Source organism: Thalassophryne amazonica, chromosome 3, assembly GCF_902500255.1.
Source record: "Thalassophryne amazonica chromosome 3, fThaAma1.1, whole genome shotgun sequence".
NCBI classification, from domain to species: domain Eukaryota; kingdom Metazoa; phylum Chordata; class Actinopteri; order Batrachoidiformes; family Batrachoididae; genus Thalassophryne; species Thalassophryne amazonica.
Genome location: NC_047105.1, coordinates 94,963,042 through 94,989,054, shown reverse-complemented (window position 1 = coordinate 94,989,054; position 26,013 = coordinate 94,963,042). Strand labels below are relative to the sequence as shown.

The 26,013-nt window shown below is 39.9% G+C and overlaps 1 protein-coding gene across 1 annotated transcript in view; it reads left to right on the top strand.

Annotated features, from left to right (window-relative positions):
* ptpra (protein tyrosine phosphatase receptor type A) overlaps positions 1–26,013 on the top strand; it is a 120,453-nt gene that overhangs the window by 59,842 nt on the left and 34,598 nt on the right. The window contains exons 2-9 of the mRNA XM_034167131.1: positions 162–208; positions 2,517–2,598; positions 2,711–3,100; positions 18,689–18,788; positions 18,963–19,036; positions 19,476–19,612; positions 22,432–22,522; positions 25,845–25,921. Coding sequence (XP_034023022.1) covers positions 188–208; positions 2,517–2,598; positions 2,711–3,100; positions 18,689–18,788; positions 18,963–19,036; positions 19,476–19,612; positions 22,432–22,522; positions 25,845–25,921 — 972 coding nt within the window. The 5' untranslated portion in view covers positions 162–187. The remainder of the gene's footprint in view (positions 1–161; positions 209–2,516; positions 2,599–2,710; positions 3,101–18,688; positions 18,789–18,962; positions 19,037–19,475; positions 19,613–22,431; positions 22,523–25,844; positions 25,922–26,013) is intronic.

Here is a 26,013-nt window from a genome sequence, read left to right as displayed (position 1 = left end):
CATTTAAGAACTGATTAATTTTTGCAGCTCTACTGCATAAGGAGTCTAGTGAAGGATGACACTAAGACAACCATGACACCTTTGAAGGAATTATAGGCTTGTGCATATGTGATGAGAAAAGCTATACAAAGTAAATTTTCTTTTTTTTTATGTTTTTCTAGGAAGACACTGTGCGAATGAGTGATTGATGCCAACTTCGCTCCTTCAGGTAAACAGTTTTTAGGTTTTAATTGTGAAAATGTGCAGGATTTTTTCTCCCTCCCAAACAAATATAACTAAAATTACTACCATTCAAGGCTTGTTACATTTAAATGAAAAGTGACAAACAAGCCCTAGCTTGCAATAACCCTTGGTACTTGAAATACTTGAAATAGCTACAAATAAGGATTTGCATTTTAACAGCACTTATTTTCCTCACAGACTTCTTCTGTCAAACCTGGAAAAGACCATGTTGAATCAACTGCAAAGTCATGAACAGATCTCTCTTTCATATGAAACGATGCCTTGTCAACACGGAAACAGAACTTTTCCTATACAATCTTTTACTTTGTTGTCTTCAAAAAGTGTTCCGTAAACACGGCAGGGTTTCAAGAAATGTTTGCATATACACGAAACCAGTGAAAATGCATATTGATTGCAGTACATATGCTAGGCCTATATGTGGCACTGTAATTCTCCCACAGAAACAGAGAAGAAACTGTGGAGCATGTGCATACAGCTTGCACGCTGTATACAAACACAGAAGAAGACAACCAATAGGATAGTGAGCATGAATGCTAAAGCAAGAGCAAAAGCTGAGACGTTGATGTGGACCAACGATGACGTCTAAATTCTGATTCAAGTCACGATGGGTTATAAGTCAACTAAGCTATAAGAGAATGTTGACTGTATGTGTCAGGGCTTCAGACAAAAACTGGCTGGACACAAAGGCAGGACTCAAGACACAAAAAGGAATGTTCAAAAGGCTTTATGCATTTACCAGGCAGGGTTTGGTACACAAGATAGCAAATGGAGATAAGCAAAAGTGAGGCGTAAATAACAGGTGTGATAAGGGATAATCAGACACAGGTGCAGGGGAGGAAACAGGAAGAGGGCGTGGCAAACAAAAGGGACCAGACACACCCAGACCAAAACTCCCACAGAAAGACAGTGTGCAGACAGAAAATCACCAACCAAACACACAGAAAAACCCACACATGAAATAAACACCAAAACCAATCAAACATCCCCGCCAACCCCAACCATGACAGTATGTTGTTAACATGACTATTTGCTGCTCATTGTCTTACACTCTAAAAGCGGCTGTGTCTAGTTATGTCCACTTGCTACTTCTCTTTAACATAAAGTTGAGTTCAACATCCAAAACTTGTAAGAGCTCTTTATGGTAAAGAGGGGTAGGTAGTAAGTGGACATAACTAAATGCAGCTGCAGGTTTTAGAGTGTAGAAGAGATGCAGAAGATTTTACTTTAGCAGCTCCAATAAGCTCAGTAGCTTCTGCAGCACTAACACAAGTCTGTCGTCTGCCATTGTTGTTGTTGTTATTGTTGTTGTTGTTCCATGATTTCTTCCAACCGGGATTAAGGCTGAGGTTGGAGAGGTGGGGCTATGACATCATAATTTCACAAAAGTTGCATATTAGTTAAACACGTGAAAAAGCAAAGACAGTGAGTGTCATGCCAATTTTTGCCAATTCAAATTTAGGTTGTTTCCTCTCTGTTGGGTAATTTCGCTTAAATTTATTGAAATTCATTGGTTTGCAGCCATGCGGCGTCATTTTCCTTGGCGCCATTGTTTTTCTGTGAAATCTCATGAAGTGGTGTCATCTTGCAATGTTTTAACATGTTATAGACCCACATCTCTCTCAGATCAAGCTTAAAGATGTCAAGCAACAAGAACTTTTTTTTTTTAGGTTGAATTTTCTCACTGAGCATGCCAGCTTCTGCTGCTCATAATGGACGATAGCAGAATGCTGAAGAGACGAAGAATGGTTGTGGAAAGCACTGAGATGAATAAAGTGACCGTTGCGACACATAATTGCAGAAAAGATTTTCAACTTCTCCACAACGTTATTTTTTTTTTCTTGTTGGTGGCGGGAGAAGCACTTTTCCATCTGAATCAGAAACTCAAAGACACTTAACTTTCATCCATTCTCACACCAGTATCAGGGTGCTGCCATGCCAGTCACTCACTACACACCGGCATATACTGCACCGTTTTCAGTGGATTCGTGTGTATGCAGATTGTATCAGTTTCTGTGTGGACAAGTTTATAATTTTAGATAAGATGTGAAGCTGAAGTTGCAGGAAATGGCTTCCACTGGTATTCGAAAACGGCAAAATGCTCGAACTTCTTCCTGAAAAGTCCCCCCATGCCTGACCTCTCACGCTGTTGGGCTCAAAATGTCTGGGGAGAGCCTTGATGCATAAGTTTGTGTGCGTGTGCTTAAAGAAGACTTTTTTTAACTGATTTAAATTGCAGTTGATCTAATATCCTGTTTTGATTTTGCTGTGGGCAGGGCAGAATGGGTGTGTGTCCCCTGCTCCTGCTGCTCAGTGTAACCCTTGGGGCCTTTGCCCAGGATCACCTCCCCATTACTGGTACTGTACATGTTCATTTAAAACAAATGCCTTCACTGCCTCCTTCACTTTAAGAAGCCACCACTTAAAACTGACATCCAGTTTCCTTGAGCTTCTGTCTTTATTTTTCCAGGCCCTCCAGGTGTCACTGTCAAACTTCCAGACCCTCCTGTTGCACCTTTCCTTAACAATACACCCACTGCAGAGCCACCCACAATGCTTGCCCCTGCAGTCGTCTCTGTGATAGCAACAACAACAACAACAACCACTACCCCAACGCTGCCAGCAGGACCCAATGCCACTGTGGCAGTGGAACCCATCACTCCTCTATCCCCAGCTGATGTCCCTCAGGCACCACCAAGCACCAATCCTCCCCTTCCTCCCACCACAGTGGTCCAAGACAGTGGGGGGGACAATGGGACTTTAAATTCTATTCCAGGCACTGCACCTCCAGATTATCCTTTCGAAGACAGCGATGACTTCCTCATTGAGACAGTGTCTACTACAGATTCCAGCCCTCATGGTAAGTGGGGTTTTATACATTTCTTGCTTTTTTGCATACCATTTGTTTTCTAAACCTAGTGAATCAACCATGCACTCCCCGAAACATGGAACAAAACACTTGAAGTGCAAGACATTCTGTTCATGACATAACATTTGAACAAATGATACTTACAGACCTCAAAGTAATTATGCTAATTTTCACTATTGCAGCAATCTGGTAAGCACAACAAACCCTTGAGTTAATTTCAAGAAATGGGTTGTTATGCATTTGTGTTAAACATTTGCATAACCAGCAACGGTGACAGGAGGTCCCACTAATTACATGCACATAACTTTATTACATGAAATGTGGGTTTGACATGTCTGCTGAATGCATGTTGGAGCCATGGTCAAACCTGTGTTTATACCATTTCCATCATCCTCAGGCCTGTGAGTCCAGAAAGTAGTTAGCAACACACACGCACAGCTGCTATAAGCAGGTGCTTTTAATTTGACAAACAATGACAGTGGCTGAAGATATTAAAACCACTACACATTTTACTTGTATATCAACATGAAACTTAAGTCACTCATGGTAAGAGCAATATGACACTTATCTCAACTGAGTAAACAAATTGAGCTACAAAACCAATAACACTAACATCACTGTTAAACTAACATAAACCACAATAACATTTAAAACCACAAAACCCTGAACTCCCGTGGTGCGTTGCAGCACAGCATCCATTGTATATTGGTTAGCCAAAATTGCTAATTTCACGAAACATATTTGACCTATCAATTTTCGGTTTTTGTAATGTTCATTCTTGACCCGACATACATAAGCATACCAAATGGCAAATGTCAGCTTTCCCTGGTTTTTGCATGATCAAAGCCATACACACACACACACACACACACACACACACACACACACACACACACACACACACACACACACACACACACACACACACACACACACACACACACACACACACACACACACACACACAGGTCACTTGGCTATTATAATATAGATGTAATTGCAAGTGTTATGTTGTTAAGAAGAATTGTCAATAATGTATATGGATATAAATCTGTAGTAATGCTGGAAATGATCTCTGCTTGATATTGCACTTCCTTTACAAGAACATAATAATGGACTACTTGCACAATCACTACCCTGTTCTACATAATCCTGCTCCGTTGTTTCTGATCCAACAATGGTAGCATACTGCTGGAGCATACTGTAAGACTTTCCAAAATAGAACATCACCAGTGTTCATCGGATTTGCAGGATGACAAAAGCCCTTGTCAGCAAATTAAAGGATTTAAATTATATTTTGCCATATATACAGTTAAGCAAAAAAGTATTGAGAGAGGTCTGTAATTTTCATCATAGGTACACTTCAACTATGAGAGACAAAATGAGAAAAAATTTCCAGGAAATCACATTGTAGGATTTTTAAAGAACGCATTTGTAAATTATGGTAGAAAATAAGTATTTGGTCACTCACAAACAAGCAAGAGATCTGGCTCTCACAGATCTCTAATTTCTTATTTAAGAAGCTCTTCTGTCCTCAACCTGTTACCTGTATTAATGGCATCTGTTGGAACTCGTTATCTGTATAAAAGACACCTATCCACAGCCTCAAACAGTCAGACTCCAAACTCAGCTATGGCCAAGACCAAACAACTGTCAAAGGACACCAGGAAGAAAACTGTAGATGTGCACCAAGCTGGGAAGCGTGAATCTAGAATAGTCAAGCAGGTTGGTGTGAATAAATCAACTGTGGGAGCAATTGTAAGAAAATGGAAGACATACAAGACCATTGATAATCTCCCTCGATGTCATCCCTTGGGGTCAAAATGATCATGAGAACAGATAACAAAAATCCCAGAACTACACAGAAGGACCTGATGAATGACCTGCAGAGAGCTGGGACCAAATTAACGAAGGCTACACACTACGCACAGAGTTACTCAAATTCTGCAGTGCCAGGCATGTCCTCCTGCTTAAGCCAGTATGTGTCCAGGCCCGTTTGAAGTTTGCCAGAGAGCATATGGATGATCCAGAAGAGGACTGGGAGAATATCATGTAGTCAGATGAAACCAAAATAGAACTTTTTTTTAGTAACAACTAAACTAGTCATGTTTGGAGGAAGGCGAATGCTGAGTTGCTTCCCAAGAACCCTGACATCGGGGTGAATGTGAGGCATAATTGTAAAGCGCTTTGAGCGTCTGATGCAGATGGAAAAGCGCTATATAAATGCAGTCCATTTACCATTTAACACCATACCTACTGTGAAGCATGGGGGTGGAAACATCATGCTTTGGGGCTGTTTTTCTGCAAAGGGGACAGGACGACTGATCTGTGTTAAGGGAATAATGAACGTGGCCATGTATCGTGATATTTTAAGCCAAAACCTCCTTCCATCAGTGAGAGCATTGAAGATGCAACATGGCTGGGTCTTCCAGTATGACAACGATCCTAAACACACCGCTCGGGCAACGTCAGAGTGGCTCCATAAAAAGCATTTCAAGGTCCTGGAGTGAACTAGCAAGTCTCCAGACCTCAACCCCATAGAAAATTTGTGGAGGGAGTTAAAAGTCCGTGTTGCCCAGCGACAGCCCAAAAAATCACTGCTCTAGAGGAGATCTACATGGAGGTATGGGCCAAAATACCAGCTACAGTGTGTGCAAACCTGGTGAAGACTTACAGGAAACATTTGACCTCTGTCATTGCAGCAAAGATTATGTTACAAAGTATTGAGTTGAATTGAAGCACGGTGGCTTAGTGGTTAGCACTGTTGCCTCACAGTGAGGAGGCCATGGGTTCAATTCCCGCCTGTGGCCTTTCTGTGTGGAGTTTGCATGTTCTCCCCGTGTTTGCGTGGGTTTCCTCCCACATCCAAAGACATGCAGGTTAGGTGGGTTGGGATCTTTAAGTTGTTCGTAGGTGTGTGAGTGGGTGTGAATGTGTTTTTGTCTGTTTGTGGCCCTGCGACAGACTGGCGTCCTGTCCAGGGTTTACCCCGCCTCGCACTCTATGACTGCTGGGATAGGCTCCAACCCCCCACGACCCGTGATTGGACTAAGCAGTTGTGTGTGTGTGTGTGTGTGTGTGTGTGTGTGTGTGTGTGTGTGTGTGTGTGTGTGTGTGTGTGTGTGTGTGTGTGTGTGTGTGTGTGTGTGTGTGTGTGTGTGTGGAGTTGAACTTTTGTTATTGAACAAATACTTATTTTTCACCATACTTTACATATAAATTCTTTAAAAATCCTACAGTGCAATTTCCTGGAATTGTTTTTCTCATTTTGTGTCTCATAGTTGAAGTGTACCTATAATGAAAATTACAGATCTCTCTCATCTTTCTAAGTAGGAGAACTTGCACAATCAGGGACTGACTAAATACTTTTTTACCCCACTGTACACAATTCTGTTTATTTATGTAGCACTAAATCACAACATAATTCTCCCCAAGGTGCTTAACAAGGGTAAGGTCTAACTTTACCAACACCCCTGAGCACGCATGTAGGTGACAGCGGTAAAGAATAAACTCCCTCTGGTGTTTTTTCAGGGAGAAACCGCAAGTGCACTAGACTCAGAGGAGTGACCCGCTGCTTAGGCCATTCTAACAATAACACAGATCAAATAAACAAAGTACAACAAACAATTATCAAATGTGCAAAACAGGAATAGAACAAAATCCATTTATTAGCTTGTTGTAATTGTCCACATCAGCATCCAGGATGCCGAAGTCATGCGCAGCTACCCGGGTGTGTCCTCAGCCAGGGTACAGCAAGCTATACTAAACTTGAGACGTCAAACACAACAACAAAGTTAAGCAAAGAACAATTGACTAATTAACATTAAAATCTGCTGGGTAACGTGTGCTTTTAACTCCTCGCTGCCACTAACAGAAGCTACTTTACTGAGTAGAGGAGCTACGTGTAACCGCTAATGGAAACTATTTTATCAGGGACAGGAGCTACATGCTACCGCTGTCAGAGGTTGTTTTACTGGGGGTGAGGATGTATGTGCAACCATTAATAGTGGCTGTTTGACTGTGCTCGATAATCAGTGAAAACCTAGTATGCCATTCAGTTTGAATGAAGCCAAACAAAGTGGGACACAGCAATGCTCTGGCAATTTTTTTTTTTACTTTTTGAAAATGTTCTGTTTAAATTTTTCCTGCGTACACTCATGATGAAATAGCATAAATCACCACAATGCAGTATGACAGCTTGTCAAGCAAGGGGTCTGCTGTCAGGTAAGGCAAAATATGTTAGCTTATAGCCTGTCACGTTGTTAATGAGGCGATTTGTCTCCACACACCCCCGTATTCATCCTACCGTCAGTTGCTGAACAATTGGGATTGCTCCAGTTTGCTCCTCAAAATCCACAGCAGAAGACCTTTGTGACTGCATGCATTAGTTGGACTCTGTGCCATGGAGTGGCGCAGAATGGAGGAGGAGACTGAGAGAGCCAGATGTGTGGCTTCACACGGCTCTTGTCTTGCTTGTTTTCCCAACCATCAGGCGCAGCAGCAGCAAGTGTAACACCTGCAGGAGCACATTGATGAGCATTGGAACGAGACTTTTAGCCAATTTGGCGTCACTGTCCTTCTTCAACAATATGCTGAAAAAGGAATTGCTGAAGAAGGACATTGCATTCAGTGAAACTGCTGCTGCAGGTTTTAATTGTGTGCATGTCAGAGATGAACGCTGTCACGCTTTATTAAGGATCACCACTAATCAACACGGATCAACATGCTCATTTGCGACCTCCACAACATGAGGGGAAATGAGGGTGGTGCGTGACATTCGTGGAAGATTTTTTGACAGCCAAAAACATGCTCCACGAAAATCACACACATCACGCACCAATACGCACTATAAGAAACCTATTCAGATGTGTTGTCACGTTAAGAATGTCAGGAATCTGCCAAGAATGATGCAAATATGACATTTGTAACATGTCTTTCCTATGTGTAAACACACTATTAGCAAAACCTTTTTGCCATTGTCTTCATTTTAATTATCTGAGGTAAAATTAGAGCAGGGGTGCTCAAGTTCGGTCCTCCAACGAAAGACTCGTTAGCAGGCTTTTAATGAGCCTTTCATTGGATTCAGGTGTGTTGGAGCAGGGAGACAACAAAGAGTATCAGGAAGGTGGCTCTCGAGGACAGAGAATTAGAGCTTTTTATTGGGGGTGGGGATTCTGATACATATGTCACAGAGGCTTTAAACAGTGCCTTATATCACAAATTCTGTTTATATCGGGAAAATATCTGTGAAAACACTTATCAAATTGCAGAACTTTGGAGATGTTGAACTTTAAATATCAAACACATGAAAATGTAAAAGGTAGATCAAAATTTATTACACTGTGACCCCTTTAATAATGATTATATAGGATCCAAATCTGCTGATTGAACAAAAACATTGAGTCAAGCATTTCTACACTCCGTGGCTGTGTTTAAATAGTGGTTATTAAAGCCTAACCAGCATTTTGGTGTAAAATGTGCACCAGTTTACACACAAGCCCCCCACATTTAGATCACCTTTTTATTGCTCTTGAAATCTTTTGAATGTGCAAAATGTCAGTCCCGTATGTTAAACTAAAGCAGTCAAATGAACTACTTCCTGAAAAAAATGGCAAACTGGTTCAGCTATTATTGTGGAGTTGTTCCAAAAGTAACAAGATATGTAGCTTATGTGTCAAACGGAACATTACTGACTACTCCAGCAGGAAATGATTAGTCCTGTTTTAAATCACAGCACAGGCTGCTGAAAGTGAAACTCTTTGACATTCACTGATGCAAAAAAGTCCAAGGACACAGGAAGTAATTCTGCTGGATGGAGCAGAGTTGTGCTGTTCGATCTGTCTGGATCTACTGAAGGATCCGGTGACTATTCCCTGTGGGCATAGCAACTGAATGAACTGTTAGTGGATTGGCAGTAAATCCACAGCTGTCTTTTGTGCAGGCAGACCTTCATGCAGAGGCCTGTTTTTGTGAAATTCAGCATGTTAGGTTAGTTACTGGAGTTGCTGAGCAAGCCTGCTCTCCAATCTGAGAGGGAGAGAGCACTTGAGGTGAGTCGACAGCACATCCAGCTGAGAATAGAGGACGGGGATGTGATGTTCCTTCAGGACATTAAGAAGATTTTTGTTCATCATGTCTAGCTCATGGAAAAAGAGCAGATTCCAACAAAAGACTGAGACCTTCAGGATAATCTGGAGCAGAGGATCACTGACCTGAGGAGTTAAAAACAGAGCGAGATTGGCTCTCAAACTGGGAGGGTCCTCATCAGTTCCTGTGATGCTCAGTGGATCCACAGACACATCCATCATCAAAATTTCTCCTCTGAAATTCTCAGAGAATGGGACTCTGTCAAAGCCAAACTCCATGACGAATGGATGAAGATTTCACTGACAGTGAGTGATGTGGATCTTGTATATTAGCAGAGCTGCAGGCCAGAAGCAAATCCTGAACGTATGCAGGAGAAACTAGACTTAAACAGATATAGCATAGACATGGTTATCATGACCCTAAAAAGGAACTCAGGTTTTTTCAGGTTGTGGGTTCAACATTTCATTCAGGAGAAAACTGAATTTAATTGGTACATTGTTGATTTAGAACTATAACACCACTGTTGACTAAACAGCTACCTAATGTAATGCTATAGGACAAACTAAGAACAGTGTAAACCACTTCTTGTTACCATTGAAAAGGCAAAAATGCCATTAGAAGTGTCTGGTAGCATGAAGAGAATCCCTGCATGTTTACTTTGGCAAATGTAAAGAAACGTTTAAAATCACTTATACTGTACAGTTACAGTGCATCCAGAAAGTATTCACAGCACTTCACTTTTTCCCCATTTTGTTATGTTACAGCCTTAGTCCAAAATGGATGAAATTTTTTTTCTACACACAATACCCCATAATGACAATGTGATAAAAGGTTTGTTTATTGTTTTTAGATTTTTGGAAATTTATTACAAATAAAAAACTAAGAAATCACATGTACATAAGTATTCAGAGCCTTTGCCATAAAGCTGAAAATTGAGCTCAGGTGCATCCTGTTTCTACTAATCATTCTTGAAATGTTTTTGCAGCTTAATTGGAGTCCACTTGAGGTAAATTCACCTGATTGGGCAATATGTGGAAAGGCACACACCTGTCTACATATAAGATAAGACTTTATTGATCTCACAATGGGGAAATTCACGTTACGTCAGCTCTTAATAAACACAAGATGAGTGCGAGTAGAAGAAAATGTGCATCAAACAGCATCCCACAGTTGATGGTGCATGTGAAAGCATAAAGCAAGCATGAAGTTAAAGGAATTGTCTGCAGACCTTAGAGACAAGATTGTCTCAAGGCACAAATCTAGGGAAGAGCACAGAAACATTTCTGTTGCATTAAAGGTCCCAGTGAGCACATTGGCCTCCGTCATCTATAAATGGAAGAAGTTCTGATCCATCAGGATTCTTCCTAGAGCTGGCCACCTGTCTAAACTGAGCGATCATGGGAGAAGGGCCTTAGTCAGACAGGTGACCAAGAACCTGATGGTCACTCTGTCAAAGCTCCAACATTTCGGTGTGGAGAGAGGAGAACCTTCCAGAAAGACAACCATCTCTGCAGCAATCCATCAATCAGGCCTCTATGGTAGAGTGGCCAGACTGAAGCCACTTCTTAGTAAAAGGCACATGGCAGCCTGCCTGGAGTTTGCCAAAAGACACCTGAAGGACTCTCGGACCATAAGAAACAAAATCCTCTGATTTGATAAGACAAAGATTGAGCTCTTTGGTGTGAATGCCAGGTGCCATGTTTGCAGGAAACCAGGCACCATCCTTACAGTGAAGCATGGTGGTGGCAGGATCATGCTGTGGGGATGTTTTTCAGTGACATGAGCTGGGAGACTAGTCAGGATTGAGGGAAAGATGAATGCACCAATGTACAGAGACATCCTGGATGACCTCTTGACCTCAGACTGGGGCAATGGTTCATCTTTCAGCAGGACAGTGACCCTTAGCACACAGCTAAGATATCAAGAGTGGCTTCAGGACAACTCTGTAAATGTACTTGAGTGGCCCAGCCAGAGCCCAGACCTGAATCCAATTGAACATTCTAGAGAGATCTGAAAATGGCTGTGCAACGACGCTTCCCATCCAACCTGATGGAGCTTGAGAGGTGCTGCAAAGAGGAATGGGCACAACTGCCCACAGATAGGTGTGCCAAGCTTGTGGCATCATATTCAAGAAGTCTTAAGGCTGTAATTGCTGCCAAAGGTGCATCAACAAAGTATTGAGCAAAGGGTTTATTTTCAATAAATTTGCATGTTGTTATTATGAGGTGTTGTGAGTAGAATTTTGAGGTGAAAAAATGAATTTACTCCATTTTGGAATAAAGCTGGAACATAACAAAATATGGAAAAAGTGAAGTGCTGTGAATACTTTCCAGATGCACCATAGCATCTTAACTCATCTTCCATTTGTTGTGGCGACGTTGGTCTTCACTGAGTCATTATAAGTCAGTTCTCGATGAGGGACTCATTCTTGTTGTAAACAGAACAATGATTCCCTCATGAACAGTTGGTTTGTAATGACTTATGGGGAGCGGCATCGCCAAAAGCAACTGGAGGCTAAGCTAAGATGTTAACTGTATAGTCATTTTCTTTAAAAAAAAAAAAAAAAAGAAAAGAAAAGAAGTTTCTTTACATTTGCTGAGGTAAACATGCACACCTTTACCTCTCCAGTGACCCTCTCCATGCTGCCAGAAATTTCTTATGACATTTTCATCTTATGAATAGAGATGAACTTTGTGCTGAGTGTTTTTAGGTTTCCCATTTTGTGTCATAATTTTTGTTCCAAGTGATAAAGATGAACTGAAATTTGAAGTAAAATAGTCTAGACAGAATTCATGAAAAGTGGCTTTATAAAAGGTTAACCAGCATTTTTGAGTGTTGTTTTTAACTTGTTCAAATGGTCCAGTTCATGGAAAAATAGGATACCAAGCTAACATTTTTATTTTTAGCTTCTAAGTGGACAAGAAACGTATACAGTAGTTAAATGATATGTTTAAAGGTAAAGAGTTAAACATTTCTATGTATTTTTCTGAATAACATCATTACAAAAATCATATCACTCTTAAAAATGTTGAGTAAACACAATAAACACCTTAGTTGAATGAATGAATGAAAACTGTTTATTTCGAACATTTGATACAACAACAATTACAAGATAGATCAGTAAAGACAACAACAAAAAAGTTCCTACTGTGTACCCAACATGTCCGAAAAGGGGTAGGGTGAAGCATCAGCTTATTTATCCCTACCCCTTCTTCCCCACAACCAGTAATACCCTTTGCCACATATACACATAAATTCCTACACACCTAAACCGATATCAATATATATATATACATATATATACACACACATACATATACACATCAACATACACATATATACACATATACATATATACACATATATATACACAAACATAAATATACACCTACACATACCTACTTACATACAAAATACTATATATTTACAAGCCGAAGCAAACAACAAAAACACCCTAACCCTCATTACCCTTCCTCCTCCCTATACCCAGAAAAAACCATATTTTTGTACCGCTGTTTGAACTGGTTCATGCTTGGACATTGCTTGAGCCCCACTCCCAATCTGTTCCACATCCTCACCCCACAGACAGAAATACAGAAACCTTTTAATGTTGTTCGTGCCCACTGATGCTTTAAATTAAATTTCCCCCTCAGACTGTAATCCCCTGATCTGTTAAAAAACATATTTTTAATATTTGCTGGAAGTAAATTGTTTATTGCTTTATACACAATTTGTACTGTTTGAAAATGAACCAAGTCTGTGAATTTTAAGAATTTGGATTGTAAAAATAGTGGATTTGTATGATCTCTATAGCCAGTATTATGAATAATTCTTATAGCTCTTTTCTGCATTACTGACAGTGATTGTGTTGTACCTTTATAAGTATTACCCCATACCTCTGCACAGTACTGTAAATATGGTAAAACCAGTGAGCAGTAAAGAATGCGGAGTGAGTTGTGGTCCAGAATATGTTTCGCTTTGTTTAGAACTGAAATGCTTCTTGACAGTTTACTTTGTATATGTTTTATATGAGTCTTCCAGTTTATCTTATCATCTATTATCACCCCCAGAAACTTATTTTCATGTACCCTTTCAATATCTACCCCCTCGACTTGTAACTGAACCTGTATATCTGTATTACAATAGCCAAATAACATGTATTTTGTTTTACTTAAGTTTAATGATAATTTATTTCTGTCAAACCATATTTTCAATTTTCCCATTTCCATACTGATCCTCCTCAGTAACTCCTGCAAATCCCCCCCTGAACAAAAAATGCTTGTGTCATCTGCAAATAATACTAATTTTAATATTTTGGAAACATTGACAATATCATTTATATAAATTAGAAACAGTTTTGGACCCAATACTGACCCCTGTGGGACGCCACAAGCATTGTCCAAGCATGATGATGTATATTCCCCCAACTTCACAAACTGTTTTCTGTTACTTAAGTAGCTTCTCACCCAGTGCAACACCAACCCCCTAATCCCATACTGTTCAAGTTTATTGATTAATATGTCATGATTAATTGTATCAAAAGCCTTTTTAAGATCTATAAATATTCCAACTGAATGTAATTTGTGGTCTATGGCGTTTGTAATCTCCTCAACTGATTCTATTAATGCAAGTGATGTTGAACTATGTGCTCTGAATCCATATTGACTATCAGTAAGTAATTTATGTTTATTTATGAATTTGTCTAATCTATTATTGAATAACTTTTCTAATAATTTGGAAAATTGTGGAAGCAAAGAAACAGGTCTATAATTTGTGAAGTGGTGTCTATCCCCAGTCTTATACAGCGGCACAACCTTAGCTATTTTCATTGATTGGGAAATTTACCGGTTTGAAATGATAAGTTACAGATGTATGTTAATGGTTCTACAATCCATTCAATGACCTGTTTTACCACCACCATATCAATTTCATTTAAATCGGTAGATGTTTTATATTTACAATTATTCACAATGTCTATAATTTCATTTCCATCCACTGCTGTGAGGAACATTGAACAGGGATTTCTTTCTATGAGATTATTATCCCAATCCTCAGGTTGGGAATCGGGAATTTTTTCTGCCAAGCTTGGTCCAATATTTACAAAAAAATTATTAAAACCGTTGACTACCTCATCCTTATTTTCCTTCTTGACATTATTATCAATGAAATACTGAGGGTAACTCTGTTTTTTATTACCATTTTTGATAATGCTATTTAATATATCCCATATTCCTTTAATATTGTTTTTGTTATTATATAATATGTTACTATAATATTCCTTCCTACATACCCGTATAATATTAGTTAATCTATTTTTGTATTTCTTATATCTATTTTCTGCCTCTTTAGTCTTTAGTTTATGAATTCTCTATACAGTGTATTTTTCTTATTACATGCATTTCGTAACCCTTTCGTCATCCATGGTCGAGCTTGGATTTTTTGTTTTCTGTAGTCTTGTTTAATTGGACAATTTTTATCATATAATGATGTAAATATTTGTAAAAAAGTTTCATATGCACTATCAACATCACTTTCACTGTATACCTTTTCCCAGTTTTGCTCCTGTAAATCCTTCTTTAGTGTGTTCATGTTTTCCTCTGTCCGCACTCGCCTGTATTTTATTTTCTCCTCTGGCTGATTCCGCCGATGGTTTCTATTATAAACGATGAAAACTGGTAGATGATCACTAATGTCATTGATTAATAATCCACTCACAGTGTTATTCTCAATATCATTGCTGAATATATTATCAATTAAGGTGGCACTATGGGATGTAATTCTGCTTGGCCTGGTGATTTTTGGATATAAACTCATACTGTACATTATACTGATAAATTCATCTGTTATTTAATGCTTATTTGGATTGAGCAGATCAATATTTAAGTCACCACAAATGAACACAGTTTTTTTATTAGTTTTTGAGAACATTTTCCCATACAGTCAGTGAATGTTTCAATACTAGATCCTGGTGCTCTATATATACAGCTGACTAATACATTTTTGCTTTTTTCTTCACATATTTCAATAGTTATACATTCTAATAAGTTATCAATCACAGTTGTCATATTGTCTACTATTTTATAATCCATGTTCTTATCCACATACACAGCCACTCCTCCTCCACTCTTATTCTTTCTGTTTACACAATTAAATTCATATCCATCCAGTTCAAAATCCATTCCTTTATCTTCATTGATCCATGTTTCTGATATAACAATTATGTTAAATATTTTTTTAAACTGACTTAAATATTCTTTAATGTTGTTAAAGTTTGCATATAGACTTCTGCTGTTGAAATGGATTATTGATAATTTGTTATCCGTTTTAATGATCCGATTAAACTGTTCATCTGTATAATAGCAACAACTGTCATTGATATTTGAGAAGAAATTATTGTCTGGGTCTATATCGTACTCCAAGTCCAGTACATTGTGGTCTGTGTATTTAAATGTTCTCAGTTCTACTTTTCCATGATCAGCAATCCTTTGAGTTATATCCTTCTTGTCTCCAGATGTAGATGAATAGGTAGTAGATGAATAGGTTCCTCTGGTCTGTGTCATGGTGTTGTGATGTGTTTGTGTCCTCATACCTTATTGGTCATATCTGTCCAGATCCTCGCTTTAAGAAACACTATTGTTCATATTTGTCCAGCTCCTCGATGTTCCTTATTGCCATGACTTTTGCTTGTTCTGGTGATCCGTTCAGTTTGATGAATATTTTACAGTTTGAAGTCCATGTGTGCTGGATTTTTCCCTGTTTCTTCAAGAAGCGTGCTTTCCTGGCGATGTCGGCATTCCGTTTGGTGAGATGTTCATTGATGAATACGTTTGTCCCTTTCAGTTTTCTTCCTTGTTTTAACAGTGCTGTTTTGTGTTTTCTGTTGATGAATCTCATGATGACGGTTCGTTTATCACCGTCATTTCTCCGGGGCAGAGGGTGGCACGCTTCAATGTTATTTAAATCCATTTCTATACCTTTAGATAGGAGGAAATCAGCAACCTGTTTTTCCACAGAGCTGACCTCCTGTTCACTGGGCTCCCCTCCGCTCTCATCTGTTACCGCTCGTGCGTAGGACCGTGGTTTGATGTGAAGACCTGTGATGATGACGTCGTTGATTCTGGTGTACTGCTCCAATTCAGCCACTCTATTTTCCAGCTGCACCAGATGCCGGTCTTTCTCGGCATTCTGGAGCCGTAATGCCTTCACCTCCTCCACCAGATCCATGATTGATTTCTGTTGCTGCTTCACAACAGAAATCTCCTCTGATAAAAAGTCCAGAGATTTTTTAATATCGTCACCTTCCTCCGCTGTCAGAACCTTCTTAGGCCCCATGGTCGGTTTATGAGCAGCTTGTCGATCGCCGATGTTAACAGCCTGTGTTGTTTATCACCGGGATGGATCTGCACTGCGCTGGTGCCGCGCGGCCTCGGTGTTTCCGCGCTGATGGATCCGCGGTGGCTGCACGAGGCCTCGGGGAAGCGGCACTCGTGACGCGCGGCTCTAATGACGCAGCGCGCGGCCTCAGTGAATTCACCACGTTGAGCGGGCCTCGGACGTTGTTGCTGTCCAGTCGCGGGGCTAAGTTGCCGGTTGAGGTGGTATTCCCACTGTCCGGGTTGGCAAACACCGGCGTGGCAGATGGCAACTACAAACACCACCTCTGAAAACTCAGGTACAAACTTTTTGCAGCTCACTCTGACGACACGCAGCTCTGACTGACTGTGACTGACGCAGCTCTGAAAAAAATACTTTCATCTTCTCTCTTCTCTAAAATCAGAAAGGTCTTGTCTCAGAGTCAGTCAGAAGTTCATCACTTCTGCATGTTCTGTGCCATTTCATTAAGAAGTTATAAATGATGTTTGTAATTTATGGATTTAACAGTGGTCGCGGAATACCTCTTATGAGGAACAAACTACTAACAAACAATGCATGTATTCCGATGTCCAGGTTTTGTTTTTTTTTTTATCATGAACACATAAATAAACATTAGACCAAAATAAGAATTAAAGAAAATCCACATAACAACATGCACACAGGTTTTTTTCATGGGTTTTTTTTGTTTATTTTTTGTTGTTTTTTTAATGCCCCACTCCTGAAAATCTGCATTTATGTTAGAAATTTATTTCTGGAGGTGCATGAATGAAATGGATTAAAACACATTTCTGGACAGTTAGAATCTGAAACATTTAATTATCACCTAAACTAAAACACAGGGGATTCATTAACAACTTTAATTTACTCAGAAAGGTCACATTATTTCATCTGTAGTGACTGAGTGAAACCTGTTCAGTAGTTTGCATTTGAAAACTTTGTGGAAACTGTGGGAAACATCTGAAATAATTAAAAACACACTGAACACAGGCCATCTTCTTAAAGTTCCTAAATTATAGGTTTTGGATTATATGTTACTTTTGATAATATTATATAGTTTTAAAGCTGCACTTTGCCCTAAAAATCATTCTGTCTGCCAGTTTCTTCTTTATGTGCATTCCTGCAGAGATGCTTTGGGAAGACTTGAAATAATAACTTTATTTATATACCTCTTTCTGGATACATTAGTACTCACCAAGCAGGCACAGCATTTTGCAAAAGTTGGATACAGTGGAGGGTTTTTTTTTTTTTTTCCTGGTGCTCAGTGGACCTCCAGCCACAGATCAGTGCTTCCAGCTGCTCCCAGCCCTTGGCACAGAAGTGCATGAAGAAGACACGGTGCACACACACCAATCTCAATGACATCAGTGCTTACATTCCATTCCACAGCTCATACCATTAAGAATATGTGGCACCAGCAATTTGCTGTCCTCTTTGTTTTATACACACAGAACTGCCATTAAACAAATACTGAAAATGATGATTGTGAAAAGTGCAAACCAAAAACTGTGCTTGACACAACCATAAAGATGCTTCCATGGACAGGACAGAGATAACAGACAGACCATGATTGATGTAAATGTTGCATTACCTGAGCTACTGTTTGCTGTAGTCTTCTATGTAAATAGTTAGTCACTGTTCTTCTGTTAAACTGTGATGTGTCTGCTCATTCTGGGGGAATGCCTGTTACACATGTGCTGGACTTTTTCTTCACATATTATTTTGAGAATCCATTAGGTAAAACAAAGGTGCAAGTTGGTTTTGGAATAGGCACAAGTCAAACGATGAACATCTGATGCTAAAAACTGCAGTTTTGAGACATTAAACATCAGCTGGACTTTTATTCATTATATTTTGTTGAAGTCAGTCATTGATAATAGGTCAGCAATATAATTACTTTTTTCAACTCCTAGGTGTTTGGTTTGAAATGATAAATACCCAGTATTTGAGTATTTGATGTTTTACCTTAAAGAATGTGTTTTTAATTTTTTTTGGGGGGGGGGGCTTAAGATGCCAGGAGATACATACCATCATCGCCAAGCCAGTACACTGACCTATTTAATGGCCACTTGTTGTATTCCATATTTGTTTCATATTTTTTTCTTTCTCTCTTTGACCAAGACAACAGCCATAATGATGACATGCCAGTCATAGCAGTGATGGTGGCCCTGTCCTCTTTGCTGGTCATTATATTCATCATCATCATCCTCTATATGCTCAGGTTGGTGAACTGCAGTTCTTGTTCTTCAGACATGCTAGCTTGAGATCTATGCGGTAGGCCTATGTTGCAGAAGTTACTGTGGCAATGACTGATCGGCATGCTGTGATGACTATGGCAGCATGTGAGATGGGGTTTGTGCATGTATTAATGTGAAGTAATGTCTGATTATTGCAGGTTCAAAAGGTACAAGCAAGCAGGAAGCCATTCCAGCTCTTTCAGATTGACCAATGGTAGATCAGATGATACAGGTAACTTGCCCACACATGTACGAGCATTGGTGTATATTTGTGCTGTCAGTGATGATGTGCGTGGCTGTGTACGTACACACTGAACAAAAATTTGTGTGTTCTTGGTTGTATCAGTAAACATAAAGCTTGACCAGACTTACTACTCTGCATTGTTTCTGATAAGACTGCATTGATCTTGCTCCTCCAACTGATAACATTTCAGTGTTTGACTCTTGGTAGAAGGCTTTTGTTTGCTGTGATTACTTAACCAACAGGCTGCAGTTAGCTGGCAGCATTGAATACACATCGCCCTCTGGTGGACGTTTTGGGGAAGAAAATGAAATAAATATTGAAGTCAGGTTAAACTTTGGTCTCACTTTCTAATCCCATCTCTTAGTTACCTCTTTCTTGTCCTTTTCGTGACCTCTTCTGCTCACTTCCATCTTCTTTGCTTAAACAGAACTCCAGAGTGTGCCGCTATTGGCCCGTTCCCCCAGTACAAATAGGAAGTACCCGCCCCTTCCCATAGACAAACTTGAGGAAGAAATGAACCGCCGCATGGCCGATGACAACAAGCTCTTCAGGGAGGAGTTTAACGTAGGGAGCACTCAAACACACACTGCCTTACAGCACACACAAAATTCATACTGTCTTGTGTCTTTATACTGTAAATAATTTCCTTGTCATTCAGGGCTGTGAAGATATTTTTCCAAAAACAAAAGGTAGTATACAGTTAAACAGTAACACTGTTTCTGAGCATTTTGTACAGATATGCAAAATGGACAAATAATTAATCAAAGTCTGAAGTGTAAAAATCTGCCAAGACCAGAGTGTCTCAGACTTTGACATGTCTAACTACGAGTATACTTTTAATATGTTACTGAAGCAACACATAGACACAGAAATCTACCAGATGAGTGACTTGCATTAGGCACGGCAGAGACAAAGGATCTCATAAGGTCTTGCACATAATTTTAAAAATATGTAAATGAAGTACACTGCAATAACTGTCCCTCTCAAAATAAGCCAAATAATCCAAAATCTAGCAAAGTTGTCTTGCATTAAGCAAAAAAAAAAAAAAAAATCTGCTAATGGGGTAAGAAAAATTTACTTGGTTAGAATTCTCAAAACTAGCAAAATGTCTAGACACTGAATAATCAAACTCGACCCTTAAAACTCGACAGAATCCGTATTTTAAGATTAGCCTCTGTCTTAAAATAAGGAAAACAATCTTTTTCTTTTGCTTGGATGATTTGTAATCTATTGCCTTTCCTTGTTACTGGTTAAATACAGCTTGGTCTTTCTTATATAAAAATGCTTGACAAGATTATTTTTCTGTTTAGACAAAATTAAGTCAAATTTTCATTCAACAAGACTTTTTTTGTACTTTCTTAGATATCAGTTTTTGCGGTGTAAAGCTATTCTGGGGGAAAAGAAAAGCTTCTAAATGTCAAATAATTTATGATGGTGCTAAAACCTAAACCAAGTACCTTGTGTGACGACCCTTTACCTTTAAAGCAGAATTACTTTGGGTGGAGTTATCTCCCTTTTTTAATGCATTAATTATCCCCTGTTTTGTTGCCTTTTGCAGTTAACTATGAAAGTTGCCAGTCTTATCTTACAAGGTCTTTTGCTTTCATTTATTTTTTTAAATAGAGTTCGATGTGGCATGAACATTAAGGCCCTGTCACACCTTGATGATTTAGCCTGCGTATGCTGACCGTATTAAAAACGCTGGCACATGCTGGTGTACGTCTAAAAAATTAATGCAGCTGTCACGCCTTGATGATTAGCCAGCTTATGCCAACGGCCCCGTTTCCACCCAGTGGTTAGGGTCAGTACTGCATGGTGTGGTGCGGGTCAAAAACAGAGTAATTTAACATTATTTTATTTTATTTTATTATTTTTTATCTTGGTGGACCATTTTCATTGTGTTTCATTTTCAATGCTGATGAGTCAACTGGCTGTGGTAAACGCTGCCGTGAATGAATGAAGGGCTGTGTCTCTATTAATGTTTAATGTGCCGGCTGCTTCCTGATCAACGGACCTGATCAGGAAAGTTTGAACGAAATGCTGTGATGATTTAAACTTTTAAAGCACCAGTCGGACTGTGATCAGGTGTGATCAGACCTGAATAAAGTGCTGTGTGATCTGTAAGTGTGATCTGTCAGTGTGATGATCACCGACAGCGATGGCGCTTTAAATGTTTAAACGGCGCATTAATCAGGTGTGATCACCCTGATCGATTGATCAGGTCAAATAATGATCACACCAACAGTGACAACGCTTTAAAAGTTGAAACCATCACAGAGCTTCTGTGTGTTCAGAGCACAACACCGACATGAGAAGCGCACCTGCAGCAGAAAAAACACAGAGGGACTTGCTTTAAAATGACACATTTCCAGCCACAAATTAAAGTATTTTCAGACATCATTTTCAAAAATCAGGAGCTTTATGTGGATTCATGTCCATCTGTGATGGTGAATTGGACTGAAATTAACAGGTCATATTTCCTCTGTGTGTGAATGAAACAGTCGATATGCATGACGACCGCAGCTTTCAGCCAAACAGTGGCCAGCATTATTGGACAGCTTTAGACTTAGTCCCTCATGTGCTGGACGAATGAGTCACACGCTGGCATGCGTTGAAAAATTTGCCCAAAATGCCCAAATTTTTTTTGAGTAGCTCAGCTTATCAGGACGTACATCAGCGAGCTTCAACGTGTTTCAACGTGCTTCAACTTGCTCTTATAAAAAAGTACCCTTAACCTATTGGACTTATGCCCGCGTTTTTAATACGGTTGACATACACTGGCTACATTGTCAAGAAAAGAAGAAAATTTGAATGTGACTGCAGAAACAAAGTTCTTTCATTAACTAAAACAGTTAAGACTTCCTAAATTTCCCTTTGAGAACTAATAGTGTTATTTTAAGGTGGTGGGGATAATGTCCAACAGTGCATACTCTTTTTTTTTTGCTTGTTTTTAAAGAGAAGACCATTAAATATTCAAATATAAATGACAACTTTTTAAAACTGAGTTTAAGTAAATTCTGTGTTATATCGAGTAATAAACATAATGGTTTAAGTGAAAAATAATCAGGATATTAATCAATAAAAAAATAATCATTTGTTGCAGCCAAACAAAGCTTTGAACTAATTAGGAGGTTCAAGACCTTATGCAGCCATGTTGCTGCCTACAGATACTTGGCGTGGTAGATGAGCTCACAGTATTGCATAACTTAAAGCACCACTGAAGGAAAACTGATTATGTCGGCATCACTTCGGAGTCCTCAGTGCTTTATTTTTTAATTTTGTTCTTTGAAAGTGGGTATTGATCTACAGAACTCATGGATGGATATCTGTCCACTTTTACATTGTATTATTTATTTATTCATTCATTCATTCTGTGTGTGTAGGCATTGCCAGTCTGCCCCATCCAGGCATCATGTGATGCTGCGTCTAAGGAAGAGAATAAAGAAAAGAATAGATATGTCAACATCCTCCCATGTGAGTAACAGCTGACCTCTGTGACACTGCCTGACCCTAACAATAGAGTACTCAGTGTGTCTCCAGTTTTTACCAGGTATTTTAGGGTTTTATATACACTCATCAGTAGACGCCAGTAAACACCATGCAGCTCACAGTTACAGGGTTCATAAAGTGAGTTAGTGAGTTGTATTTTTGTCACGGAATGTGGGACAGAATGTTTGTCGTACAGTGCATCCAGAAAGTATTCACAGCACTTCACTATTTACTCATTTTGTTATGTTACAGCCTTATTCCAAAATAAATGAAATTCATTTTTCCCTCAGAATTGTACTCACACCAACACATAACATGAAACATGGAAAAAGTTTTTTTTTTTTTTTTTTTGCAAATTTATTAAAAATATAAAACTAAGAAATCACATGTACATAAGTATTCACACACTTGGCTCAATACTGTATTGATGCAGCTTTGACATCAGTTCCTGCCTCAAGTCTTCTTGAATATGATGCCACAAGCTTGGTGCACCTATCCTTGAACAGTCTTGCCCATTTCTCTTTTCAGCATCTTTCAAGCTCCATCAGGTTGGATGGGGAGCATCGGTGCACAGCCAATTTCACATCTCTCCAGAGATGTGAAATTGGATTCAGGTCTGGGCTCTGACTGGGTCCCCCCAGTCTGAGGTCAAGAGCACTCTGGAGCAGGTTTTCATCTAGGATGTCTTTGTACATTGCTACATTTATCTTTCCCTCAATCCTGAGTAGTCTCCCTGTTCCTGCTGCTGAAAAACATCCCCACAGCATGATGCTGTCACCACCATGCTTCACTGTAGGGATGGTGCCTGGTTTCCTTCAAACATATGATGTCTGCCATTCACTCTCATGACGCCAAAAAAATGTTGTTTCTCATGGTCTGAGAGTCCTTCAGGTGCCTTTTGTCAAACTCTAGGTGGGCTGCCATGTGCCTTTTACTAAGGAGTGACTTCCATCTGACCACTCCACCATACAGGCCTGATTGGTGAATTGCTGCAGAGTTGGTTGTCCTTCTGCAAGGTTCTCCTGTCTCTACAGAGGAATGCTGGAGCTCTGACAGAGTGACCATCAGGTTCTTGGTTACCTCTTTGATTTCTCTCCCAGTCCCTGGGTTTAGATGGTTGGCCAGCTCTAGGAAGAGTCCTGGTGGTTCTGAACTTCTTCCACTTACCAATGATGGAGGCCACGATGCCCACTGGGACATAAAAAGCAGCAGAAATGTTTCTGCACCCTTCCCCAGATTTGTGCCTCGAGACAATCCTGTCTCAGGGGTCTACAGACAATTCCTTTGACTTCATGCTTGGTTTGTGCTCTGACATTCACTGTCAACTGTGGGACCTTATACGAGGTCTCTTAGATAATAAACCGACCCTTTTATTTTTTTTTTTAACTATGGATTTGAATGACATGCGATTACACCAATCATGCTTGAACCCTCGTGCGCATGCGTGAGTTTTTTCACGCGTGTCGGTGACGTCATTTTTCTGTGGGCAGGCCTTGAGTGAGATGTGGTCCCGCCCTCTCGGCTGAATTCCTTTGTTTCACACGCTGCTCGAGACGGCGCGCGTTGCTTTATCAAAATTTTTTCTAGACCTGTGAGGAATATCCGAGTGGACACTATTCGAGAAATTAAGATGGTTTTCTGTGAAAAGTTTAACGGCTGATGAGAGATTATGGGGTGTTTCTGTCGGTGTAAGGACTTCCCACGGAGCGGGACGTCCTGCAGCGCTTCCAGGCGCTGTCGTCGGCCTGTTTCGAGCTTAAAACATCCTAATTTAAGGCTTAATTCACCCAGGACATCGTGAGAGAACAGAGAAGATTCAGAAGAGGCCGGCATGAGGAATTTATGCGGACATTCCACTGTTTAAGGACATTTTTTTTAATGAAAGACGTACGCGCAAATTCGCCGAGTTGTTTCTGTGACGACTCGGCAAATCTGTGTGCGCCGCGACAGGAAAAACACCTCTGTGTTGAAAACCATTTGTAGAATTCAGGCGGCTTTTAATGGCTTTCAACAAGTGAGTAACTGAGAAATTGTTTAACAGCTTGGGCATGTTCCAACTTGCCCGTTAAGATTTCCAACGGAGGTGTTTTTCCTGCCGCGACCCCCCGCGGTCGGGTCCAGCCCGACATGCGACTCTGCCCGCACGTTCTTTCATTACAAAATGACCGTTAACAATGGAATGTCCGAATAAACTCCTCATGCCGACTTCTTCTGAAAGTTCTCTGTTCTCTGACGACTTACTGCGTGCGTCAACAGAGCCTGAAATGTGGAAGTTTTCAACTTGAAACGGCGAGACGCTGCCGCCTCGAAGCGCAGATCGCCGTCAGGCGCCGTGGACCGTCCTTAAAGCGACACTACCAGACCAAAATCTCTCATCAGCCGTTAAAATTTTTACCGAAAACCAGCTGAATTTATTGAATGGTGTCCACTCAGTTGTGCCTTACAGTTTTGAAAAAAATTTTATCAAACAAAGCAACAGTCTCTGAGCCATTCCTAAACAATGAAAAAAATCGACGAGCGGGTGGGCGACTCCTCACTCAAAGACTGCCCACAGGCGAATGACGTAACCGACAGGCGTGAAAAAACTCTCGCATGCCCACGAGGGTTCAAGCATGTCTGATGTAATCACACGTGATTCAAATCCATATGGTTTTTGAAAAAATAATAAGGTCGGATACTTTTCTAATAGACCTCGTATGTAGACAGGTGTGTGCTTTACCAAATCATGTCCAATCAACTGAATTTACCCCAGGTGGACTTCTGTTAAGCTGTAGAAACATGTCAAGGATGATCAGTGGAAACAAGATGCACCTGAGCTCAGTTTTGAGCTTCATAGCAAAGGCTATGAATACTTATGTACGTGTGATTCCTTAGTTGTTTTTTTTTTTTTTTGTAAATTAGCAAAAATCTCAAACTTTTTTCACATTGTCATTATGGGGTATTATGTGTAGAAGGTTCCGGGTTCAAATCCCACCTCTGCCACATTTCTCCATATAATGTGGAGTTGCGTCAGGAAGGGCATCCGGCGTGAAACCTGTGCCAATTCAACATGCAGATCCACCTTGGATTTGCTGTGGCGACCCCAAGTGCAAACAAGGGAGCAGCCGAAGGGACTTACTATGTGTAGAATTTTGAGGAAAAAAAATGAATTTCATCTGCTTTGGAATATGGCTGTAACATAACAAAATGTGGAAAAAGTGAAGCTCTGAATACTTTCCGGATGCACTGTATACCACTTGAAATTAAAATTCCTTCGCTGACCCTGCTTTTCCGACTACTTATCATTTGCTTCCTGTCACTTTCTCAGATGATCACTCCAGGGTACATCTGTCATCTCTCGAGGGAGTCCCAGACTCAGACTTCATCAATGCCTCCTTTATAAATGTTTGTATAAGTCCAGCTTGTTGTCTACAAAGCCAACACAATTATTGCACTTTTTAATGCATGAATTTTTTAGCAAACTCTGAACTACTGCT